The 24,293-nt window shown below is 37.3% G+C and overlaps 1 protein-coding gene and 2 pseudogenes across 1 annotated transcript; 2 read left to right on the forward strand and 1 right to left on the reverse strand.

The window, feature by feature from the left end:
• Positions 1–4,994: 4,994 nt before the first annotated feature.
• Positions 4,995–6,171, forward strand: LOC121295110 (bombesin-like). The gene is made up of 3 exons (XM_041219515.1): positions 4,995–5,327; positions 5,458–5,660; positions 6,015–6,171. The coding sequence occupies exons 1-3, from the start codon at positions 5,162–5,164 to the stop codon at positions 6,063–6,065; spliced, it is 420 nt and encodes a 139-aa protein (XP_041075449.1). The 5' UTR covers positions 4,995–5,161; the 3' UTR covers positions 6,066–6,171.
• Positions 6,172–7,864: 1,693 nt separating this feature from the next.
• Positions 7,865–12,241, forward strand: LOC121294358 (annotated as a pseudogene).
• A 4,275-nt stretch (positions 12,242–16,516) lies between these two features.
• Positions 16,517–21,866, reverse strand: LOC121294543 (annotated as a pseudogene).
• Positions 21,867–24,293: the final 2,427 nt, after the last annotated feature.

The raw sequence follows: 24,293 nt of genomic DNA on the forward strand, positions 1-24,293 counted from the left end.
ACCGGACTCAAAACCTGGCTATGTAGTCAATTAACCTGCTATAAATGCAGGAGTATAGCTAATAATAGTGAACGGGATTGTGAGTCACTGCGGCTTTAAGTCACGCCAAAGTGATGATGTGAACACCTGGATGCTGCCCTCAAAGAACGCCCTGGAAGAGAACCGAGGCTCTACAGCTATGAAACGATAGCTGCTTAATGTAATTCACTTTCCAGTGTGTTGATTGATACTTTGCCATGACATTGCATGCTTGTCTTGACAAATCACAGTGCCTGGCTAAGCAAAAGAAGAGTCAATATACTGGTACTTCTAGGAGCTAGGCTTATGACATGCAATATACCCTCATGAGAGAAATGTATATTACTGAATGGTTAGGGATATGTCAGACAAAAAGAGAAAATCAACTTAATCTGAATCAGAATGTACTACAATTGAATGAATTAATATATTGTGAAAATGATGTAAATAATTTCACTCAGTATCCTGTGGAAATATTACACCTGTATTTTATTAGGCATCATTTTTAAAAAAAAAAAAATCTAGTGGGATAAAAATGTTAGATTTGACTTAAGACCCCTCTGGATTTTTTTTTTCAAAACATTTTTTGGTCTGGCAAAATCTGCTTATTGGACAATCGAAGAATAATTGTGAAAGATGAGGTTGGTTGAGATTCATTTGTCAGTATCTCAAGCCCTGTGAGCTTGCAATCTGTATTGAATGGATCAAAGATCAATACGTCTTTTCCTACTACAATTTGTTTTACCTGTTCTTTGATTTTATTGTTCCTTACTCAATAAAAGCCCTGAGGATGTTGGGGGCATTATTCTGGACAGCTACTCTTTAATACACATTGCACTGTTATAAAATATTTACAAAGTAGAGAGGAATTATTTGTTGAAATGCAGAAATTCAATGCTCTCTGAACCTGAGAAATAAAAGCTATAAAATGCATGTTATTTGTACATTCTCAGTGGATTGAATCTGCTAAAGTAAAAGTAGATCACATGCTTTGACTATCAAATACACAAAACATTTCAGATGCAAACTCCTATAAATTCCGTGACAGATTCTGTTCCAAGTGAATTCATTGTGTGGCCAGTTTTTAAAGTTACAAATGAATAAACCAGATTTTCTATGTTTTTTTGTAAGTTCTTTAAAAGAGAAATCTAGTGTTACGGTACAGAGAAACTTGATAGTGCTTCAGGGACTTTGATTTATATCATTGCACTGGGAATGGAGAACTTTCAACCTCATAGTGTCTCCAAACCAAGACTGACAACATCAGTGAGTGTCAGACAGTGATGAAAACCATGGAAGGACTCGCCACTGCAATCAGTGCTACTGTACATTTAAAACATAGTGGCATATTCAGTTGTACTAAAAAGAACCTACTTAGAGTTACACTTTTCAAGAAGGAGCTTTATATTGATCTGTATTGGAAGCCATGCATATTGTATCACGCACAGCCTGCAGTAACGAAGGTGTTTATTACTGCAAAAGAGTGTGCTGGGTTTTCTGGTCTAGTTATCATGACGCTTGTGGGTGATATTGTATTATTCATTATAAACGTAATTACATCAAGACAGTTAGTCCCCAGGAGTATTAGAGAAACGTATGAGAGCAATGACAGCTATGGCACCTTTTTTATTGTGCTGCCCTAATCTGATCTTTCTGCTTTAATGTTAATCTTCTTTATGTTTCATAGGTACCACTGCATCCAGTTGTCAGCTACTAAACATGTTGTTCTTGGTGCAAAATGATTCCAGTAATTTCTTGAGTTGCGTGCTTGTTCAGACAATGCTTGCAATATTTCAGAATTCTTTCTTTACCGTGTTTATGTTTAAAATATGTTTTTAAACCAAAACACTAAACAATCCACATAATACTCTGAATAGCAATTGTGTGATGCTTGGCTTAATGAGGGTGCAAAAACAATTTCATTAGACAGACAATAATATTCGACATAAGCTGAAAAACAATCTGTATGTATCTATTGAAATATATATTTTGTAAAGTGGCTAAAAGGGTACCATTGCCACAGTTTGTCTTTAATTGGCCTCTGCATAAGGATTTACAAGAAGTAGGGGCTACTTTGCAAAAAACTGCAGGAAGAAACAGAAAGACAATAATGTGACTTCAATCAGAGTTGCACAGTTTTTGTAGTAAACAGTTCATATTTTTTCTTTATAAAATTTCTATGCAACACACCCCCAGAGCCATACAGTATATAATATAAATGTATCAACAGCCATTATTTTTAATAGAAAGAGGATGCTGGTGTGCTGGCCTTGTTCTGTTCCAAGCTCCCTGACAGTAGAGGTGATTATATGTGACTGAACAGTTTTATGGGGGTACAGTGGCTGACAAGGCGCAAGATTGCTAGACGCACAAACACGGTTGGACATGTTGAATTGCATTAAATCAAAGGTTTTTATTGTCACAAAAACAAAAGTAATGACAAAACAAAAACCTAACCCTTCTTTGGAGTGCTATAAACTTTTCAAGTTATTCCCAAACTATTTGACTGTCTTGTATTTCAATGATTATTAACACTAGATGTGCACATCGTACTTACTTCCCACGTTTTCTAGCACTCCTCTCCATCTCTGTAATACACCTTCCACAACCCCACCAAATCATTATTACACCAACTCTACCACATTACTGAATGATGCCAGTTGCTTCTCTTCTCTCGTGCCCTTGCATGATTACTGCTTTGAAATGCATAAGTGGATGGGTGACAACAAATTGTCACTGGCTGATATGCCTGGCACACCTTTCTAAGAGTCATTGCTTAGAGAAGGGCTGGCAGCAGGCGATCAAACACTTGTTAGGAGAGAGTGACATTTCATTAAATCTACACAAACAGGAGGCGCTCTTTGCCAGTTTTTTTTAAAAATTTTTTATCTAGTTCAGACGGCTTTATAAAAGCTTTGAAGATACATTTTAAAAGCTTGATTGCAACTTTTAGTTTAAATATTTCATGTTTATATTTTAAAGTTACCGTTTTGGTATTTGTTACTTTTTAATCAATTTAGATTAAAAACTATTTTATTTAATTACATGGCTTGATAAGACCTATGCTGAACCTCTATTTTAAATATATGAAACATATGTTTAAATATGTTTAACATATATTCTGTCATCTTGTATAGTCTGTCCTTTTTCATGTCCAGTTTCAGAGCTGTCTGCCAAGAATGTTTATTTGAAGGAATTTACCATCTTATTATACTTAAAGCTTGACACAGCTTTGTGTATTTATGGACAATCCTGTGTTTTGTTGAATTAGCCAACTACTCATTTGAGGTTCACACTTTTTTACTGCAATGCTGAAATAATGAAACTATTTCCATGGAGTGGATGTAGATTTAAAAAAACAAAACAAAAAAAACAATGAGGTCCAAAATAAAGTTCTTGCTCTTGTTACTCAAGCTAGAGTTGAACTCCTTGAAACTGTTTTAACACATTTAGCAGAAAAAGAAGGGGATGGAGAGAACAAGTGGTGTCGTGCTTCAGTGCAAGCCCTCAGGACTTAAGAACTCAGGAATCCAATCAAAAACAGCAAAGCTTTTCCTTAATACTGTAGCTTGCCAGTCAATGCATGTCTTAGTCATCCAGAGGACATCACAAGCAGAAGTCATGTTGTCATTGTAAATGCAAGGCTCCAGACTGCAATCTCAACTTGTCATAGTGAGGACCAAGTCAAACCTCCCGTGGATGTGTGAGATGCATGTGTTGTTGCTGATAATGGACTGCATTTGCACTTTGAACCCCTGCTGGTTTCTGTTGTCTGCTTATCTTTGTGTATTTATTGTGTTCCTGGTCTGGTATCCAGGAATAGATATAGCACTGAAGAAGATTTCTCCAGCTATTGCACTTCATTTTGTTTTATTGTTTCAGTTTACTGTTCTGCCTTACAGTTATCTCTTTGTATAATACACAGAATATTTCGCAGTGAGTTCAATAACTATCTCTGCAGCCTGTCAAACCGCGTCCAGTTCTTTTTAAAGCCAAAAAACGTATTGCTGTGTCCACTGAGTATGCATGACAGCTCTACATAAGTTTAGGATAGCTTTGTAATTACTGGACATTACTTAGCACACAGTTCTACTCTATACACAAGACAGCCCAAGAAAAAATAATGTATTAATCCAGTCTACCACCTGAGCCCTGTTTATTAGTGTTTGTGCATCCACAGTGGTACACAGTGACACCCTCTTATCTTTTTAAAGCAAAATGCCCCAATTGTGGATATATATATATATATATATATATATATATATATATATATATATATATATATATATATATATATATATATATATATATAGTATATACAGTAACAATACTGGAGGATCTATATATCTTAATCTGTGTCATAACATACATAGCATAGCATAAGATGATATATATGAGACAAAGTTTAATATTTGGCTTACAGAGGGTTAACTCATACAATAATTTTCCGGTATTGTCATCTTCCCATGTTTTTAATTTAATGTTAATTAAATGTCTTTTTCATATAGTCATTGCAGTTAGTATTCAGAGTATAAACGTAGGCTAACAGGTACTATTAACGAAATCGATATTAATGTCCAAAACATTGTCAGTGTGATATATAAAGGTACATTTTACACTTTCAAATCGCTGATAATGAATGTGTTCTATCATTAAATGCAATACATTTTAAGAAATTATATACTTTTAGATTATGTTTTAGTTTTATGTATTGCTTATGACCTGATCGAGGAAAAACAAATTATGCTCAAATTGCGCAGGCATCCGAAAATTACAGTCTATCAAATTATGTCCTCCTAGTTTCTTCTTTGTCTATTGCTGCACACCAGCATGGAATCGATCACTCAAAAAACCTGGCTTTAATCCCAATGTTGTTTGTAAAATTGTTTGTAGCAACCCGTTTTGCGTACGAACTTCATCACTTCTAATGCGGCAGAAGTAGCCCACCCCTGTCTGGACCATATAAATACCAGAGCAGACCGCTTGACAGTGAAGAGAGCACCCACTGATGCAGCCACAGGGACATTCTCATTAGCTTCGGTCTTAGAAAGTTATCGAGACTCCACAGAGAGAGAACAGCTTCCAGCAAAGCAGCAACCACAGGAACATTCTTGATCTTTTCCGTTACTGTTTCTGAGGAGAAATGTCTGAAGTCACAGTGCACCGGATCTGCCAGCTCGGGTTCCTTTCTTACTTGTTTCTATTTTCTTACATCTCGGTGACGACATCAGTAAGCTTAGATCTAACTGAACTGAGAAACAAAGTTGCAAAGATTAACGTTAACCCGAGGGGAAACCTATGGGCAACCGGTTAGTATCAAACACCTTTTTTTTTCCCAATGTGTCATTCTCTCGATTTTAAATATATTATTGCCATGTGTAGCTTCATGAAACCTTAAGGTCACTTCTGAAGTCCAACAAACCCATTGTTCCCTTCCAGGCCATTTCATGGGTAAGAAGAGTGTGCTGGACAGCCCGGTATTTGACTCGCCTGACCAGCAGTCTGTGAACTCGCTCAGGGAGGCTCTGGATAGCGACATGAACGCGCAGGAGATCTGGGAGCTCATCACACAGGAGGTGCTGAAAAGCGCCCTGAAAGCGCAGCAGCAGGATACTAGAGGGAAAGTAGACGTAAGCGACCAGGTAAGAGAAAGAGACCAAACATTTCGATTTACTGAAATAGATACCCGCTTCCGAGACACGAGAGATGTCAAGTTATTGCGACCCCAACTGCTCAATAGGTTTTACCGATTAAACTTAGAGGGGGATTGTTATGGTAATTTTAATAGTGAAAACTGTGCTGCTGCTTTTGTATTAGTTATTTTTCCTTTATTTATAAGGAACATAATAAATATTGATCATTTAGATTATGGGCTACACCGTATCACCATTCTAAAAACGACAACATTTAAAAAATAGCTCCTACACTGAAGATTTGTTTGTCCTAAATGTCCATAGCCATCCTTTTCCATAAAAAATCCATTCTTTATATTGCAGGAGACTGGTTTATTAATGAAGATACTGGAAAACTACATTCAAAACACCTGAAAGTGATGGAAACACCACCCCTCCCCCAATTCTTATAGGTGTGTGTGTGTGTGTGTGTGTGTGTGTGTGTGTGTGTGTGTGTATGTATATATATATATATATATATATATATATATATATATATATATATATATCTATTATATATATATATATATACCATGAGGGCGGATTTCAGACATTTCAAAAGGATTTTGTTTATAATTGAGCAACTAGTCTGAGCCAGTTGTATTTGTCATTTATTGTAGCTATATTTTGTCCTTTGTCCATTTATTGTATCTGTAATATTGTTATATAGTATCTATCATCAATTTATTAAAAAGGGGGAGCAACTATTACCTGTATATTTTTCTGACCATTTTTGCATTACTTCTGATGTAATTGTGAATAAAGATGACGTGATTTGCAGAGAAGTGGTGCTGACAGTGAATGCTAACACTTAAATACAATCTTACCATTTCTTTGTGATATACATGCTGCAGTTCAACTACTCCAAAAATGTGTGCTGTTTTTATTCACTAAAGCCACACTGGGACATGAGAAAACCACAACTGCATTATGACCGCACTTGTTAAATTGCATGTGCAATTTCAATTAGTATTGAAATTAATTTGTGTAGATGCTTAAACCCACACAGACTAAAAACATTAATTCCAAAGTACCATCTGCACCTGCATTTCTCAGATGCGTTATTCTCCAGGGAAGAGGCGCTTCCTAGTGCCACATGAGTTTGTAATAAGGCCATTTATATCACTGAGGGTTTTACAAAACCACCAGGGTGAAGCGGTGCCTGTGCTCAACTTCAGAATAGGGCTGTGATATCTTTTATATCCAGAAAGTAGACATCTTTTCAAAAGGACAAACGCTACACAGTCCCCTCAACGCCATGCTGGAACACTGATGAAGATCTGCCCCACAGGGAAAGCCTATCCACACTTTGATTTAGGTCAATCAGCATACATGAATAGCAAAGAAAAGGCAAAGGGCGAAACCAGTTGAAATTCTACAAGCAATGCTCTGTGCATGAAGGAAGATTGCAAAGGAATCTTATTAGTTATATGTGCAGCATTGTAGTCACGGGTAATACTACTAATGTGAGGGGATTTTTTAAGACATAGGGGTTACTGGACAGAGACCGTTATAGATTCTCACAAGATATTTAGCCCAAGTTGCATTTTTGTTAGGTGTATTTTTCCTTTCTGAAGAAGTTGAGTAAAACAGCTGTGGAAAAATACCTTTTGAGCTGATCAAATTTTAATTTCATTAAACGAGACTAGATGACTCTTGGGGAGGGCAAACAAATAATCTAAATTACTAATAATTGAAAAAAAAAAAAAAAAAAAAAAAAAAAAAAAATCCGGTTCCAAGTATTTAATTGTGCATTTTGGCCCTGACGAATATAACAAAAATATGTTTCAAAATCACATTTGGTTAATTACATTGTCATGAAACAAATATTTGTTAACACAGTTTTTCTTTTTTTTTTTTTTAATCATCACTGGATGGAATACAAATTTTAAAATGTCTAAATGATGATATTAATGTTCAAATGATGTTCAATATTTATCAATAAAAAACACATATTATTATAGAATACTGCCGATATTTAGATTTTGTTATTATTATATATGTATAAACTTACACACATGCATATTATGTAACTTCATTACACGTTACTACAGACTGACTGAAGTTGATGGCAAATGCTTTCGGGTAACAATGGCTGCTTATTGATAGTCAACATATTCACGAAGAGTATCGCCCATCTTCAGCGCATAGTTGTCTGTTTTAATTTAAGTAAAATGCCGCTGGTAGTGATGTGTGGGTTTCCTTGTAGCGGGAAGAGCCACAGAACACAAGATTTAAAAGACTATATACTGAGGAACACGGACAGGAAAGTCCACGTCGTGGGAGACGAGACTGTGGGAATTGAACAAAACTCGGTCATTAAGATTGACTCTAGTTGCTTATCAGGCTACTACTAGTGCTTTCCAGGTTAGGTTAATTATAATAATATTTATATCAACAGTCAAGTCACAAGTTTAACAATATAAATGTTGACTAGCGTCTGAAGTTGGGGTGGGTATAATAAAACACGGGCTGGACTTAGTATCTGAATTTCAAAATCCGGACGGCAACCTGAACCCCCTTTTCCATTTCTCTAAATAAACCGATCAATATAACATTTTTTGTGTCCTCGAACTTAATGTAAATCTGTATAACACTGTCAAACTGCTTAATTATTCGGAGTATTTATAACCTAGCTGGTTAACGCTTAATCTTAACCTCTGTTAAAGAAAACACACACACACATTTATGAACTTAAATTTAAAAAAAAACGGTCCAGGGAATCTGTGTGTTACATATTCAGCATCTGACCATTTAGGATTGGGAATAAATCAATACAAAGTGTGTCTCGGTAATATCAACCCCAGGATACATTAAGTAATAATCAATGAAAAATTTAGAATAACTGCTCAAAACCACTCATAACCTCAGCTAAGCCTGATAAGCCCAGAGGGATAACCGTCAAAGTTCAAATGCCCTTTTAATCGGTTATTTCAGCATCATATGATTCACCTGGGCCCAGCTATGTCCATTTCAGTATCATCACAATGTTTGTGTGTTGTGTGACTGTTTAATGATGTGTGGGATGTTACATAAATGTTGGAATCAATCCCATTCTCATGACCCAGGGATATTTTCTACAACAGATTCCCAGAAAGAGAAAAACCTAAGGGGTGAATTATGAGCTGACGTTGAAAGTTAAGACGTTCTTCTCATTATTTAGCCAGGAGATGTACACAGCAATAGTGAATGAAGTTTAACAAGCGTGGGTGTTTTTACACTGAGCATCTATAATATATAACTGACCATAATCCATGATTTCAAATGACAAATGGGCACAGTTTGGGTTTTTATGACTACCTAATGTTAAACTGTGGACCATGTTAAACTGTATTTAAAAATAGGATACTGTATTGTCTATTATACAGAATCACAAAATTACATTTGTCCTAGAAGTGAATGTTGATAATTTTGTACTTGTTTTTCTTTTTTGTTTTACTAGGAAAGTTAACAAAGATGATGTTGTAATTCTAGATTCACTCAACTACATTAAAGGTAAGTCAGTACAAAACAATGTTCATACCGTATGACACATCACCATTCACTTGGAATATATTCACTTAGAATATAAATATAAAAGATTGGTTCAAATTAGACCAGAGATACAGATACACCTGCCACTCACTGTTTCTTAATGAGAGTTAGGTTTCCTCCTGCTCCTTCACACATGTACTGTGAAATCAGTCTAATTAAAGTAAGTCCTGCCGCACATGGCATTCCAGAGAAGGTGTCATCCCAGAACCCTTACTGAGCATGCTGAGCAGTGGCAGACAATGTTTTTAGCATCATTGTATTTAACACCTGTGTTAGTTTGGAAGGAAATGTAAGTAGCTTTATGTGAATTTGCTGTGTAGTGTTACTCACCCGGAAGTAACGATCCAGTTATAATTCTGCAGTGACAAATGAGTCGTATCCTTGGGGATGAAAGATAACAAGAACGTATTCGCAGATATGGGGGGATCCTTTGCAGCAGGGGTGATCCGGTGAGAAAAAGCTGAAATTCATTTTAAATTGATAATTGCACTAGGCATCCAAATTTTGTTTTCTGCTGGGTTAATTAAAGCAAAGTATAAAGGCATGATGTATGTTAATGTACAATAACGTTGCAAATAAGTCATCTCGGTATTGATTTATTCATATTTAACATGATGTAAACCTATCGGAGCAATACATATGATATTACAAACCTGTTGGTGTTTATAACCACAGTAACACTTTTCTCCAGTTCTCCACTGACTGCTGTGTTATTTTCCCTGAGGATTTGCAGAGTGAGTCGTTGTTTTGTTGTAAGTATTTTATCTTGGTTTTTTTTTGTTTTGTTTTTCAGGTTACAGATATGAACTTTTTTGTCTTATCAAACACGCACAGGCTCCACACTGTCTGGTATGTAAGTAGCTGGTTTGCTTGTTATTGCATTATGGTTCAGTGATTTTTATCAGTGGTTCGAGTAATTGATTTAAATGTAAATGCTTATACACGTCATTCTCTGATTCAGTGATTTAGCATTTTTGTTTTAGATTTGTTTAAAGGGTATGTGTAGTATTGGCACACTTATTTAAATAGAAATAGAAGCCTGTTAACACTAAAGAAACGACACACTGTCATCTTTTTACTCTGATCTCACTTCACATACATCTCCTTAAGCATGGTCACTAATCTGCATTTTCAGGTTGTGTATAAACATGTTTCAGGGATGGAAATAAGACTCCTATTGCATAGCAGTTTCATCCATTTCAGCTTTTACTAAGAGCTTGATTAACCACAATGTATCTGTAAGAAGCTCAGGGGTGTCGTATTAAACTCCATAGTAAAATCTGGAATGGATCAAACTGCTATGCAATGGAAGTCTTCTTTCCATCCTTATTTTCATATGGCTAGGACTTGAAAACATGGCAGTTGTCTGCACTGGGCTTGTAAACATCATGGTGTCTGGTGAACTTCTAACCACAAGAGACTTGGTTTAAAGTTGATAAGGTTTTTGTTTTAAAGTGGCCCTGCCTAATTGTTTGATGTTTGCGTATGTAGATATATTACTTGATGCCAGACGTTAGCACTGCGTGGAACAATGACTGAGCATGTGAAAAACAGTACACCCAACAAATGTAAGTGTTGGTTATTTAACGCTGGACTTACGGTAGCAATGTCTACTAAATATGAAATGTCAGTTTAACCCTTAAGACTTCTGCTATAACAACTTGAATTACAGCATTGTTTTGACAGTGTACAAACATGTTGCAATTTAGATGCCCTTGTTATGAGGTTTGAAGCATCCGACTCACAGAACAGATAGGACAGCCCTCTGTTTACCATACAGAAAGACGATACGCTACCTTTTGAAACAATCTCTGATGCTATCTTCCACCAAAAAGCACCCCCCCCCAACCAGTCTACTCAAAGCATGAGTCATTTCCCAATTACTGTATTGCATTGATTGTGTTAAAAAAATTAAAAAAAGGACTCTCTTGATCAACAAAATGGTTTCTCATTTCTGTTTTCTTGTAGCAACCTCTTTCATCTTCAAACTTTTTGTACGAATTGGACAAAGTTACCCAGGATGCGGTGGCGGTAGGCTCAGTGTTTTGAAGTATACGTTTTCTTGTGTAAACCTGAAAGGTCATTTTGTTTAAGGGCTGGAAAATCTTATTGTAGTGGATTGAGTAAATTTAATGACATTAGTAGAAGTGCTTAATCTAATAACATTAGCAGAAGGGTTTTTAAGCTAATTGTAATTGCCGTCCATTCTATTTCAGGCTGTATTAAATGCACAAAAGACAAGCGTCCCTGGAGATCTTATAGCTGTACCCGAAGCCTTGGAGAAAATATCCTTGCTGAGACTTGCAGATTGCTCATCTCCACGTGTCCTCAAATCTTTAAAGCAATGAGAAGCAGCGATCCATTCATTCTGCTGAGGTATTTTCACAAAGAGATGCTCAATCGATCTTACAGCCAGCCAGGTGTGACATCATCTTGACGAAATGCACAGCTTAAACAAGGAAAGATGTTTCTGTTTATTTACTGGGATTTCTTCCATGAGTAGACTGGGTCTTGCCCAGTTTCAGGATTCCTTTCCAGGATGCTGTTGCTTGCACATGTATTATAAAGAAATGGTAAGAAGAGCGTTTTCTCACACAGTGCACTTAGAGCGCATTCATGTCGCTCCTATTTCAGGTGACAAAGATGAAATCATAGTTATTTTGTAAACTTGGAGACTAATGTGTGTAATTCTGGGCTTGACTGACTCTGAAATCTGTTATGTAAGTGTGTACTATTTGCACAGCATCATCAGTTTTTGATGACCTGAATGCCTGAAACATCTTGAGCCTCCTTTTTATTTATTTTGTTGCCTTAACCTCTTCATACATTGAGCTGACCAGAAGCCTGAACATGGCAGAGCTACGAAAACTGCGGCGTCAGTTTATCAGCTACACCAAGATGCATCCCACAGAAAATACTGGAAAAATAGCCAACATGTTTGTACAATATTTAAACAAGAGTATGTAGTGACACTTTGTTATTTTATCAACAGGGTTGTTATAGTTTGCATCGTGCACATTTTCTTTTCCTTTTTTTAAATTTTTTTTTTTATACAACCCAGTATATTTTTAGAGGTATAAAAATTGTTTTACTAAGTTCCAAGATGACATTACTTACTGGAGATTTTATGTCTTAACTTGATGGATGGAGAAATTAATTATAATGCATTTTAAGTATTATTGTGCTTAATGAAAAAAAAAAAATAATTGCTCTGTCCCTTTAGTGCACTTTATTTTGTGTTCGATCATTTAATGCATGAAACAGCTCTGAACTGAATTTTCCTGTAAAAGGATGAGTTTAATGCTTTATCCATAATGGATTTAGTGTTACTGCAGTTTACCTCACCAGCTTCAGGGGGTGGCATGTGTGCTAGCAAACGAGCGCTCGTGATTTACTTGTTGTAATATAAGTGCCAAGGAAATAGAAGCAAACCTAATTAAGTAATTGTAATGGTGAATCTGTGATCTGAGGCTAGAAAAAGCACTCTTAGATCAATTCCTCAGCGGTGTTTGATCCAGAGAGTCTCTATTAATGTTCTTAAAGGCGTGTTGATCAGAACAACAGGGGATGGAGAAAGAAATGAAGCACCTGCCGTAACATCACTGATAGGGAGCAGGGTTAGCGTGGGCAGCCAAATTCCCAATTTCCACCACGTCAAAGCTGTGGAAGTACTGAGCTAGAACTATGAACACTGTTAGATGTATCGTCCTGTTCATTTATTTAAGGACATTTAGAAAGACTTTTGGTCTAAAGTTTTGCCATTGAATTTACAAAATACTATGCGACTCCTGCATCAATGAGCACAGACACTGGACAGCTTTCTAGTACCAACTGTGGTCACCATTTGTACTGATCGTCATTTAACGGCTTGGAAAAGTGACAATAGAAATGATGCATCTATATCAGGAAGTGTTGTTTGAAATGATGTATTTAATCAATTTTACAGCAGGCTAAATCCAAAGAGCACGAACAAGAATCTTTTTTACACCCATTGTATAGTTCAGTAGAAAACCTATAGTCCACAGCTATTTAGAGCATTATAGTAGCAACACAATAGATTTGGAACCGATTTTACCCAATGGTGCTAACAGTGATCCATTGTTTTGCAATTGATTCTCAGTGTATTGTCTTACCATTGTAGATAATGTGGTAAGGCTTGTCATATTTCCTTATGATGGCTCCCTGCTCATACCTTCTTGTAGGTTAGAACACACTTCTCCAGTTCGAGTGGAAACAGCACATTCATTATTACATATTCACCCTGCTATGAATCTTTAATGACAGCAGAATGCGTGGCTGTCCGCAGAGTAATACTCCTTTCAGGCTGATGTTTGCATTGTCACCCACTGAAAATGCGGCTTTTGTCAGCCCAGAGGGAAGAAACCTTTTTTGTTTCTCTTAGAAAATAATATGCTGGCTTGAGTGGTCTACTTTTTTTCAGGCAGTTCACTACACAGGTTTCCACTGACAGATGTTTCCTCACTGCTGAGGGAACAAGGATTCCATTTAACCCTTTAGCTGGCAACTTGCATACAGATATACCTCAAGCGTTCTTTGTGCCAGACACTGTCTTTCAATGCTGCATACCTGTATGCAGCCCAAGCAAAGATAGCTCCACTCAAGCTTGTGGTATATGAAAGATCCAAACAGAAGACATGACAACTAATATGTGACTTCATATAGCTTTCATCAATGTGTGCATCTAAATCGGCAATTAAAAAAAAAATCATTACCAAGTAAAGCTAGTGAAGTAATAACTGTTTTTGCAACACCTTTTGGGACACAGTGATCACATGGACGGTACCTTTTTTTTTAAAACGCAGTCCTTTGTGGTTTTTTTTTCTGTTTGTATTGGGCACATTAGGTTTCTCCAGCAATTTCATTCTAAAGGCATAAAAAAAAATATTCAGATTTAAAAAATAAATAAATAGGATTATATAGTATCTAAATAATAGTATCCAACTGTGGCTTTTGTAATTATTGAATCGAGACACATTACCTTGATGAGGCAGGGATACAGCAGCCAGAGGTGCTTAGAGAACCAATTAGGCAATACGAAGCACTGAAGCCAGAACAAGCAAAGCGTAGCTTGAGCAGCTGAACACCCTGAGAGAAAGATGAAGAGTCTTCAAGGAGCAATAATCAAGCCTTTGAAAAATAGAAGGACATTCTTTCAAATCCCTTGTTTTGTAGATCTTTTATTGTTAAAACAGAAGAGTGCTGTAAGTTCGGAGTGCTTCAGAGATTTATGCATGGAATTTAGAGCACATATATCTGCTTTTGTAAGTTTAACACGGCTCATAATGCAAACTCATGTTCCTTTCAGGCGGTAGGGAGTTTTTGCTACTAGATGAAATAGTATCACTGTTTTTCAGAAAACATGCTCGCTTACAGTAGGTGATATTATCACTTGCTTGTGGCTTTTAATCCTTTCACTTGACAAAGACAGATCAAAGCAGCGACGCTTTAATAATGATATGGAGCTGGGTGTAAGCCCTGCCGGAGTGACCTCAGTGGTATTGCGAGCAATGCGTTCTACACTTGCGTTCTCCCTTCCTAACCGAACCTCCCGTTGGAAAACACTGAAGAACCGTATTCTCCTGTTTCCAATACAAACTACTGAAATGACATGCTGTTTAATATAGAAGGGTAACGTCAACACGGAGCCTCTACTGACGCCCTGAGCATTGTTATTTGAGAGTTCCTATCAGGCACATGAAGGCTATACATGTCCCGATCAAATGACTGTAGTGCGTACTTTTGCGCCGCAGACTATGAAAGTACTGTGCACTTACATCATTGCCAGTTATTTTTGGTTACATGCATCATTATGGCTCAGCGCAGCACGGTGTTGTTTTGTAAAGGGAAGTCCAGATAAAAAACTGTTTTACTTTAGTGTGAGTGGTCTAGTGACAGAAACAGTGATCAGCAGTGTGCCTCGGAAAGCCTTACCAAGTCTTTCCGCATGCTGTTTGTTTCACACTAAAAGTGTAGAATTACATTTGGTGGCAGCATTGAAAATATAGACCTTTTTTAATCTTATCTTGAGTCCACTGCAATAAAATATCCTCTGCTGTGATTTGCAAGTGCCCCAAAGGTCTAAAACTAATTGAGCTAGTTTCTGTTCAATTATGCATGACTGTCTCACCTATTTTGCATGCAAGATGAAAATCTGCCATCAAGCTCTTGGACAGAGGAAAGTAGCTAATCTAATCATTGATTAGTTTTTAATCCTTCCACAGACACTTATAACAGTTCCACCAGGAAGGCAGGGCATCACATAATAAAGTGGATTAGAATGAAGAATTATTTCTGTGACACTTCTTTGGAGAAATTGTTCTTGTTAGGTTCATACCTGCCTTTTTCTAACGCTTCTTTTTTTCCATAAACACGTGTTCTAGCTGATTCTGCTGGAAAAAAAATAAACCATTCCTAAAAAAAATAAAATAAAAATAAAACATTGAAGGATTAACCCATGCTACTGTGTCCTGTAAAATGTGTTATCGTTCCCTGTGGGATTATGCTATTGTTATATGTTATCTCAATAGAAGATCGCTTCAAGACAAAAGATGAACATACAATGGAATTCACTGTTTTCGTGTTTCTCAATGCAGTGGTCTGGCTGTCAAATAATTTTAGTTTACAAATACATTTGACAAGAGTTTGCAAAATATACACAGATTCAGTTTCTATTTGAATATAACATATACTACATATATGTGGGGCTAACCCTCTCTAAAACCAGTGTAAATGTCATTTACAATCCAGAGCTGGAGGACTTCATGTATCTTTGAGTTAAGCAATACAAATTGCATAGTGATTGTGTCACGTAACAAAGCACTTGCTCTGAAAGAATCGAATAATTCAAGCCTATTATCCTGACAGCTTCAATAGTGCGTGTGTATCTCTCTGAAGGGTCTCTTACAGACTTTATTAGTAATTCCTAACCAGTAGACCGGTCATGTAGATTAAAGGATTAACCATGGATCTGGCTATATTAACTTGCAATAAAACATTCATGTACTGTGTTATTTCCCTAATTAGCTGGCCTCTGGAGATTGTAAATTACTCTCAACATAGAGGTATATTAAAATTTAAAGGATTTCAAGCGGGCTGGTTAGCTATTGTTAAATCCGGCTATTAGCGTCATACAGCGAAAGTAAGTCTGTCACTTTGCGGGACTCTCACTGCGCTATAAGCACGCTGCTCCATGTCACCCTTTATTTATCACAAAATCCGAGAGAAAATGCTTATTTCGATTTTCTCAAAGAAAAAAAATGGTATGTGCGGTTTATCCTTTTTATTTTTATAATTTGTAAAAGGGTATTTATCATCATTTTGAATATACATTGCATCTGCTCTACACAGTTATACATTAAGCCAACATGAAGCCGTTTTTAACCACAGACCAACTGTTCAATAGGTCATTAAAAAAAAATTAAAATAAAACATGACCTCATCTTTGAAATGATTTCTAAAATGGTATTTCCAGCAGCACACCACTAGAGGGCAATGTACTATCAAAATTGTTGTCCTCTTTTTAATGTCAAACAGAATAGATATGTGCCTTGGGCATCACTCGAAGGATTTTTTACCCCCTGGTTCAGAACACTCTAGAAACAAAAATATCAGAACCAGTGGGTGATTTACAGTCTTTTTAAAATCTTACAAATACAGATGCTTTGCACGGTTTGACAATAAACCGTAAATACAATTTATTATACAAAATGTACACTTTTTTTTGTTACAATAAATCAGAACATAAGCAGCATTTGCCTTCTTGCGCTGCAAGTACAGATCACATATCTATGAGTAACCCACAGGCTAGCAGTTGAAGCCTGTAAATATAAAACAAAATTACACAACAAAGCTATGAAAACTATGAATGGAGATCTCACTGCAGGCTCATAGTTAAGTCTAGGGTAGTCCCAGAAACCCTGCTGGATCAGACTGGAGAAAGCAGTTCTAGGCAGTGGGGCTATTCAAAGCACATTAATCATGAGCCTCTTTGAAGGGTAGGTATGATACCAAGAGTCGAATAGTTGGTCCCGTTTTATACTAAAGCCACACATTCTGCCAGTATTGAATTTAAACAGGTCACACGATTTGGGAATTAGGAGATTTTGATTGGTAAAGTAAAATCCAGGGCACCTGATAATCTTTAACATTCTTAACAGGGGGCGAGATCTACTGCACTTCTTGATCCTTCCACAAGAGGGACCATTATAATTGGCACCATGAAATACAGGGTGCGCTCTTACTGCAGGTCGGTGCGACTGTAACAGGTAATAGTCTAATCTTCCTGAGATGCATGAATTTACAGACATGGTAATGTCTAAACTTATCCTTTACAAAGCACTTTAGATAAACAAGGGTGAGATCGACTGATTCTGTGGAACAGCACATTATGTCATTTAAAAAAAAAATATATTTTTTTTATTACTTTACACAAAACAGGAGTGGCCCCATTCTTGGATTCTACTCGTATTGTGTGAATGGGAACCATGCTGCGAGACCAAGACTGTGAAGAGTACGGTTTCAACATAAAGGAGATGCAAAGTGCTTCAAAATCAGATTAATAGTCGTATACAGTATATTAGCCATGATGTAATGGGCTGGTTCGATCTCACTGTAAATGTACTGTACTTTTCAATCTCTCCACTAGAAGGAAATGTACAGCGTGATTAACTGACTCACAAGCGCTGAGATCTGCTGCTGTTTAGATCCGGGTGAAAGGTTAGAAACAAATCAAGAAGCGCTAAATAGAAACTACCACCAATAACATTTAGTACATAAAGCTATTTATTTATTTATTTATTTTGAACACAATTCAACATGTATTTTAAGTCCTTGTTCTTTTTTTTTTTAGCAGAATTCTTCCGTTCCATTTTGCTTTACTTTTGCTGGCTTGCTGATTTACGGGACAGAGTTTTTTCTTGAATTTGCTTACTTTTGTCGGTCACTCCTGTTAAGTACAAAACAGACACATAACACATTAAAGTCCCCTTCATTTTACTAATCAAGATGCACACTGTCACATGCCAAATAACTAAATTAGCTGCATTTATTTTTTGTTACTGTCAAAACCATTTACTCAATTTTTTTTTTTTTTTAAATATAAAAGACCTGCTTAACATTACAAAATGTACCTGCACATTTTAATTTTGTTTCTACATCCCTGGCCTCCTTCCAGTGACTGGAGTGCGGTTCCCTTGTCACCATGCTTCCACAGGAGAGACAGGGCTTCCCGCTGGTATAGGGCTGCAGACAAAGAAATAATGGACTGAAAGCCAGCGCAACTCAAATAACCACATTGATAAAGAAGGCACCTACTGAACGGACTGATCCAAGTAACTGATCTCAAACTCTCTAGATGAAAGTTCGCAGGGAGAAGCCAAGCACTACTCACACCAAACACCCAAGTGATGTTGTATGTTTAGAATGCCTTACTTGCTCTTTCTCCCAGTAGCCACATTATCATTCTGGTGGCCAGCTCCATCTCATGGTTTTGGTCTTCATCATGGCATGTATCACAAGGGTACGCTCTCCCACAGCAAGGAAACCTAGGAAGAGAAAAGGGAGGGAAGGCAGTGATGAAGACTTCATTTATTACTACCCTTTAAGACTGAAGTAACTGCACACAAACACATGTGAAGATTTAAATAGAAAGTATATATATATATAGTATTATAGTGTTCAAAACTGTGATTGAATACTGTTAGTATGTGTTGTTATTATTTTAGAAACCATAGGGCTTTATTGTGTGAAAAATATCACAGTCTTGTAATAGATTCATACAGAGACAACTAAAGATTTTTTTAGGATCTAATAACACTACACAAATATACAAAGAACATGAATAGTTCATAAAAGCGTATATAAAATACTATATAAATACAATACAAGGTTTGATTTGATCATCCTATTGGGATACAGATGGATTTTATACAGTACTGTGGAATCGGCCTGAAAATCTCATAATAAAGCCAGTATCTGCTTGCAGCTCCTCTGTGATAAGCAAGTGCATATATATATATATATATATATATATATATATATATATATATATATATATATATAGAGAGAGAGAGAGAGAGAGAGAGAGAAAGAAAAAAAGTAAACGTACACCAATCCTGAATTAATAGCTGGGCTTACCAGTCTGGCTCCTCCTGTAAAAAGCTTCTCCAAATTGTGATCCAGCCATCGCAGAAATGGGCGGAACAGAAGCTCTACCTTTCCCATCAGTTCATTAGTGGCGTGTTTAGTTTGCACCCACTCCTCTGATGCTTTGCATGCGTGCCTGTATTAGGAAATATGTAAAAAAAAAAAAAAAAAAAATTGCAGTGTTAACAAGAAACCCACCACTGTACCTAGGCTGTATCCCTGTGTTGTCCATTTACTTACAAGGGTGTGCCAGGACAAAGAGGATGAGTCTAAAGAGGACCGTTGTGGGGCTAACCCTGACGTTTTGGATAAAGAGTTTGATTTATTCAATAATAGGTCACTTTGCCATCTTCTCGCTCTTGGACAACCAGTTTGTCCTTCTGGAACCTTTTACGCAGTTGGTTGATCTCAGCCTCCCGTAGCTGCTTGGACAGCTCTTCGGTCAACTCACTTAACTTCACCTCCTCCCGGATCACAGAGGGTCGCACTATTGGAGGCCATTTCAGTATCTCTTTCTCTCTCACTCTGATCAGAGTCGTCTTTAGGAGAAGGCAGCTGTTCGGGGTGCCAAAACCGGCACCTGTCTTCCATGGCACAGTTGCCAGACAAAAAATAACGACACAGCCTCCTTGGTCTTTCTTTTCTACCTGAAAAAGCCTTGTTGCTCAAAGACAGCTTGTTGCACTTGCTTGAAACATCCCTGACGGTCGAGGCTTGACCTGTATTTTGAACCTGCTCGGGGTATTCAAGAACCGTATTTGCAGAATCGTCAAGTTTCTCATCTTCACTGGGATTGCTGCTTAAAGTATTATCGGTTTTGTTTTCAGCTCCATTCCAATTCTCTTGTGCTTCTACCCACTGATGGAGAAATCTGCATCTTCTCCCAAAGTGGCAGTGTCTTCCCTGCGAGTAGAATCGACAGACCCGCTCAGCAGTGGGGTTGCTGCCGGTACTGGAAGGAACTCTCTGCTTCTGATTTTCCTTTTCTGTTTGTGGTTCTGGAGAAGGCTCTTCTTGGTTTTTCATTGGAAACACTGTAAAAAAAGTAATTACAATAATCAATCAGGCATTGGCATAAGACTCCAATTGCACAGCAGTTCCACCCATTCCAGGCTGTACTACAAGCTTGATTAGCCACAGTGTACAGGTAACAAGCTCAAGTGTGTCTTCTATAACATATAGTAAAACCAGGAATGGATCAAACTCTTATGCAAAAAAGTCTTATTTTCAGTAAACAAGTAAATATGTTTTCCCCAACAGTCTAATCAACCTTTTAAAAAATAATTTCTGACCACTCTTAAAATCAGTCCTCACTGTCTGTTTTAAGCTGTTATGAAGCAATGAAGTCATTACTGTATTCATATACCTATTTTTTGAGCCTGCCTTTTTAGGGAGCCCTGTTAGTTAAAACTGTGTTTAATTTGTTTTGTAATGTGGACTACTGTGCTAGTGTACAATGCCACCAGGGGGCAGCATGCCTACAAATATTTGGTCTGATAAAACATCAATGAAAAGATTGATTAGCTTTCCCTAATCTAAAAGAAAGGGAGGGCTGTATATTCTGAACTACTGTACATAGCTTATACTGTAACGTATCCACAAAAAAATGAGGGTCACTGTTGTTTTGTGGGGCTAAATTACCATTCAGAATGAAATAAAGACTTGCTGGATGTGTGATGATTGCAGCTTTTCCTGGACTGTGCATGATCACAACTTCAAGCAGCTGTTTCTTCAGAGTTTCACTTGGAATGGTAAATCAGCCCAATCAACACCAATTACCCTCAGCTGTGGTGAGCTTATCCGCATAATCAAATAATTAGACTGTGCATTCTCTACACACTGTATCTGATTTCAAGAGCCACAGAAATCTATTGAATGTGTGTGTGTGTGTTTTTTTTTTTTTTTTTTTTTTTAAATAAATCCCAGCTGGTTCATTTGTAAAATAGTCAATCATGAAGATGGCAGGCTCTGTACGGCTAAAAATAAATAAATAAATAAATAAATAAAATCAGCTCCCATAAGAGGAATGTCATTTTAGTCATGCGATTTGTTTATAATCGTAAAAAACGGTCCCATTCTCCCTATCACGAAATTGCGTGTTAACATAACAAGACCATGTTGTCCTGTATTTCTAACAAGTAACTAAAGTGCTGTAGTACACTTTAACTCGCGTATCCGAGCTGTTAGCAAGCATTACTGTGTAAAGAGCATTATTTTTATGGTATAACAACTGTCGTTATGGAAACTTGTTACAAGTAGTTGTTCAGCTCCCCTACCTACGTTGGTATTTCTACTCTCCGACCTGGAAAACAAACGTTCCTTTAAAAAAACGGAATTACCATATTCTGAATACAAAGAAACGTTATTTATTTATTTTTATTATTTTTTAAAGCTGTTGTGAAATCACGTTACCTTCTATACAGAGTTTCCTCGTCGCTTGCTGGATATTGACTGACTGCAGGACTCAACGTCCGTACGGAATCATGTTCTCCCTGTTTCGTAAAACAGCGTTCCACTTCAAACGGTGAAATGTCATTTTCAGTTTTTTTTTTTTTTAGGCTGTATCAAGAAGGAAGAAATGTACAGTACATACAATCACCGAACAGGAAGTTTCTCATATGGAGCATGAAAACAAATACATGCACTGTCCTCATTAGAATGAACAAGAATGCGCTCTCATTTTGTGAATTTAATATTTTTTAGTGGTTTCGCTCCTGCTATATTGGAAATAAGTTTTCTAAGACTAATAAAACATATGCAAAACAAAGAGGACACCATGGTGTTCTATTGCACAGTTTAAGGCACTTTATCAGGTACCATTAAATTGTTATAAATATTTTAGGGAAGCCTGTGTCACTTGATCAGGATCAGTAGTTTCAGGATCAAATGAAACAAGTGGACCCTTGAAATTTGATAGAATACAATCCCATTCCAGTTAAACATATAGATGCACCTTTGAAAGAAGTGTTCACTCCACTTTTAATTATCGAGGACATTACACCAAGTGTTAGGAATTTAAACACATTTCAAAATAATTAAATACCATAGTGATTGGGGTGCTTTGTAAGACAATTACTAGCCAGCGAAGAGGTTACCAGATTGCTTGTAGCACACAGTTCTGCACAAATCTTGAAGGACCAGCAGGGACAACCTGTGCCTAAGTCATGATGACACCTTAAGATCTCCACTCTTCCCTGTCATTTTGACAGTTTCCTCCTATTTTATCTTCAATACTATGGGGAAAAGGTGGTCTTTTGTTCACAAGTTCAAGACCCAGCAATAGAGGAGCCCCACTCCCAGCATGATCCTGCAGTGTCTTGGCATCACAGTTTACAATCACCCGGTTTTCATATTCCTGCTGTGGTGGCTCAGTGGTTTTGGTGGCCCCCCTATTGCAATACCCGAGGAAGCCTGTGCAATCCTCAAGCTGCTCTTCAGAGTAGTCAGAACCCTCCTTCTGTTTGATTTTCAGTACTTCATCTGGCAATAGTACTGAAGCTGCCATTGCACGAGTGAAAATACACAAAGATTAAACAATGGAGAGCTCGGAATTGCTAGGAGTGTGTGATCCAAGGTAACCACAGGTTATAAAGGGCAACTAGCGGCCAGCAACGTGCCACATGAATGAACCTTTTGTATTGGTCAGTGATGTGTTTTTCTGTCCCCTGTCGGCGAGATGAGAAAAGGTTAGAAGCTCTAAAACCATGGATGCAGAGGAGCCTGGTTCTTTTGCACAGTGGTTAAAATGCTCGATTGCAGGGTGAGGAACTGCTGATTCACACCCAGCCTCTGACCTGTTCCACTTTTCTCAAGGAGTCTGATTTGCCTTCATTTAAGTTATGACACTTCTAAAGGTCATTGACACTTTACACACAAGTACTGTGTGGCCATATGATCAAATAAGAGCTAGCATTGCGTCAATCATCCTGGTAAACTGCAAGCTGTTTGTTTGGGCCAAGATCCTCTTAATAAACGAAGCAAAAGGTCACATTTGTCAGAAATCTTGAGTATGAGCCTTATAAATGCAATAACTGCAGGTTTATTTCCTTTACTGAATTGTCAACTGTGGCATTAAAAGCTTAGAACAAGCATCTATTTCTGGCAAGTATTGCAGTACAATAGATATAATGTTGTTGACTGCAGAGGTAACAGCCTTGATTAGTCAGTCCTTGTAGAGAAAAAGGTTAAAATCAGATTAACTAAATCCCCACAGCATGCTGTATTACAGTAACACAAAGGTACAATTCAAGTGGCCTTGTCCTAAAAAAAGGCCAGACGGTTCTATATTGTATGGCCCTGCTGAAAGCAACTGTTTAGTTTGAAATTATAGTTATGAATCGCTTAGAGTTTTTCACACTGTGCTTGATAATGGCGTGATCAAGGTGTGATGGTCTTATGGTGTGATGATCTGATGGTGTGATTGCGATTGGAACTGGAACATTTGGTGGACCAAGACCTCTTCTCCATTGCCTTCCATGCTTGTCATGACCCACTTGGCTTAGCTCAGGGGTGTCCAATCAATTTTATTTACTCCGATTTTGTTTACTACAAGGAGTGACATGGTACCAGGAAGAGTGAATTGCTGATGTTGCAAAACATGCATCTTTAAAGGTGCTATACAATTCAAACGTTTGTTTGTTTGTTTGTTTTTTTTGTGGCTGGTTCACCATTTTCAGGTCAACAAGGCATATAAGCACAAGCAGCGGTGGCCAACTGAAGTGAATTGAGGTCAGCTGGCTTTCATCTCTGGGAACTGAACGTCTGAGAGCTTAATCTTTGAGTCGTGACCATGTCACTTTACCAGCAATGAACAAAGCCTTGTTATTAAGGGCATCGTCGATAAAGGACAGCCTAGGTAACTAGGCAACTAGACTGAATGCTCTTCATTGTATAAATAATGCTGGG

This window comes from Polyodon spathula, chromosome 19, assembly GCF_017654505.1.
Source record: "Polyodon spathula isolate WHYD16114869_AA chromosome 19, ASM1765450v1, whole genome shotgun sequence".
NCBI lineage: Eukaryota > Metazoa > Chordata > Actinopteri > Acipenseriformes > Polyodontidae > Polyodon > Polyodon spathula.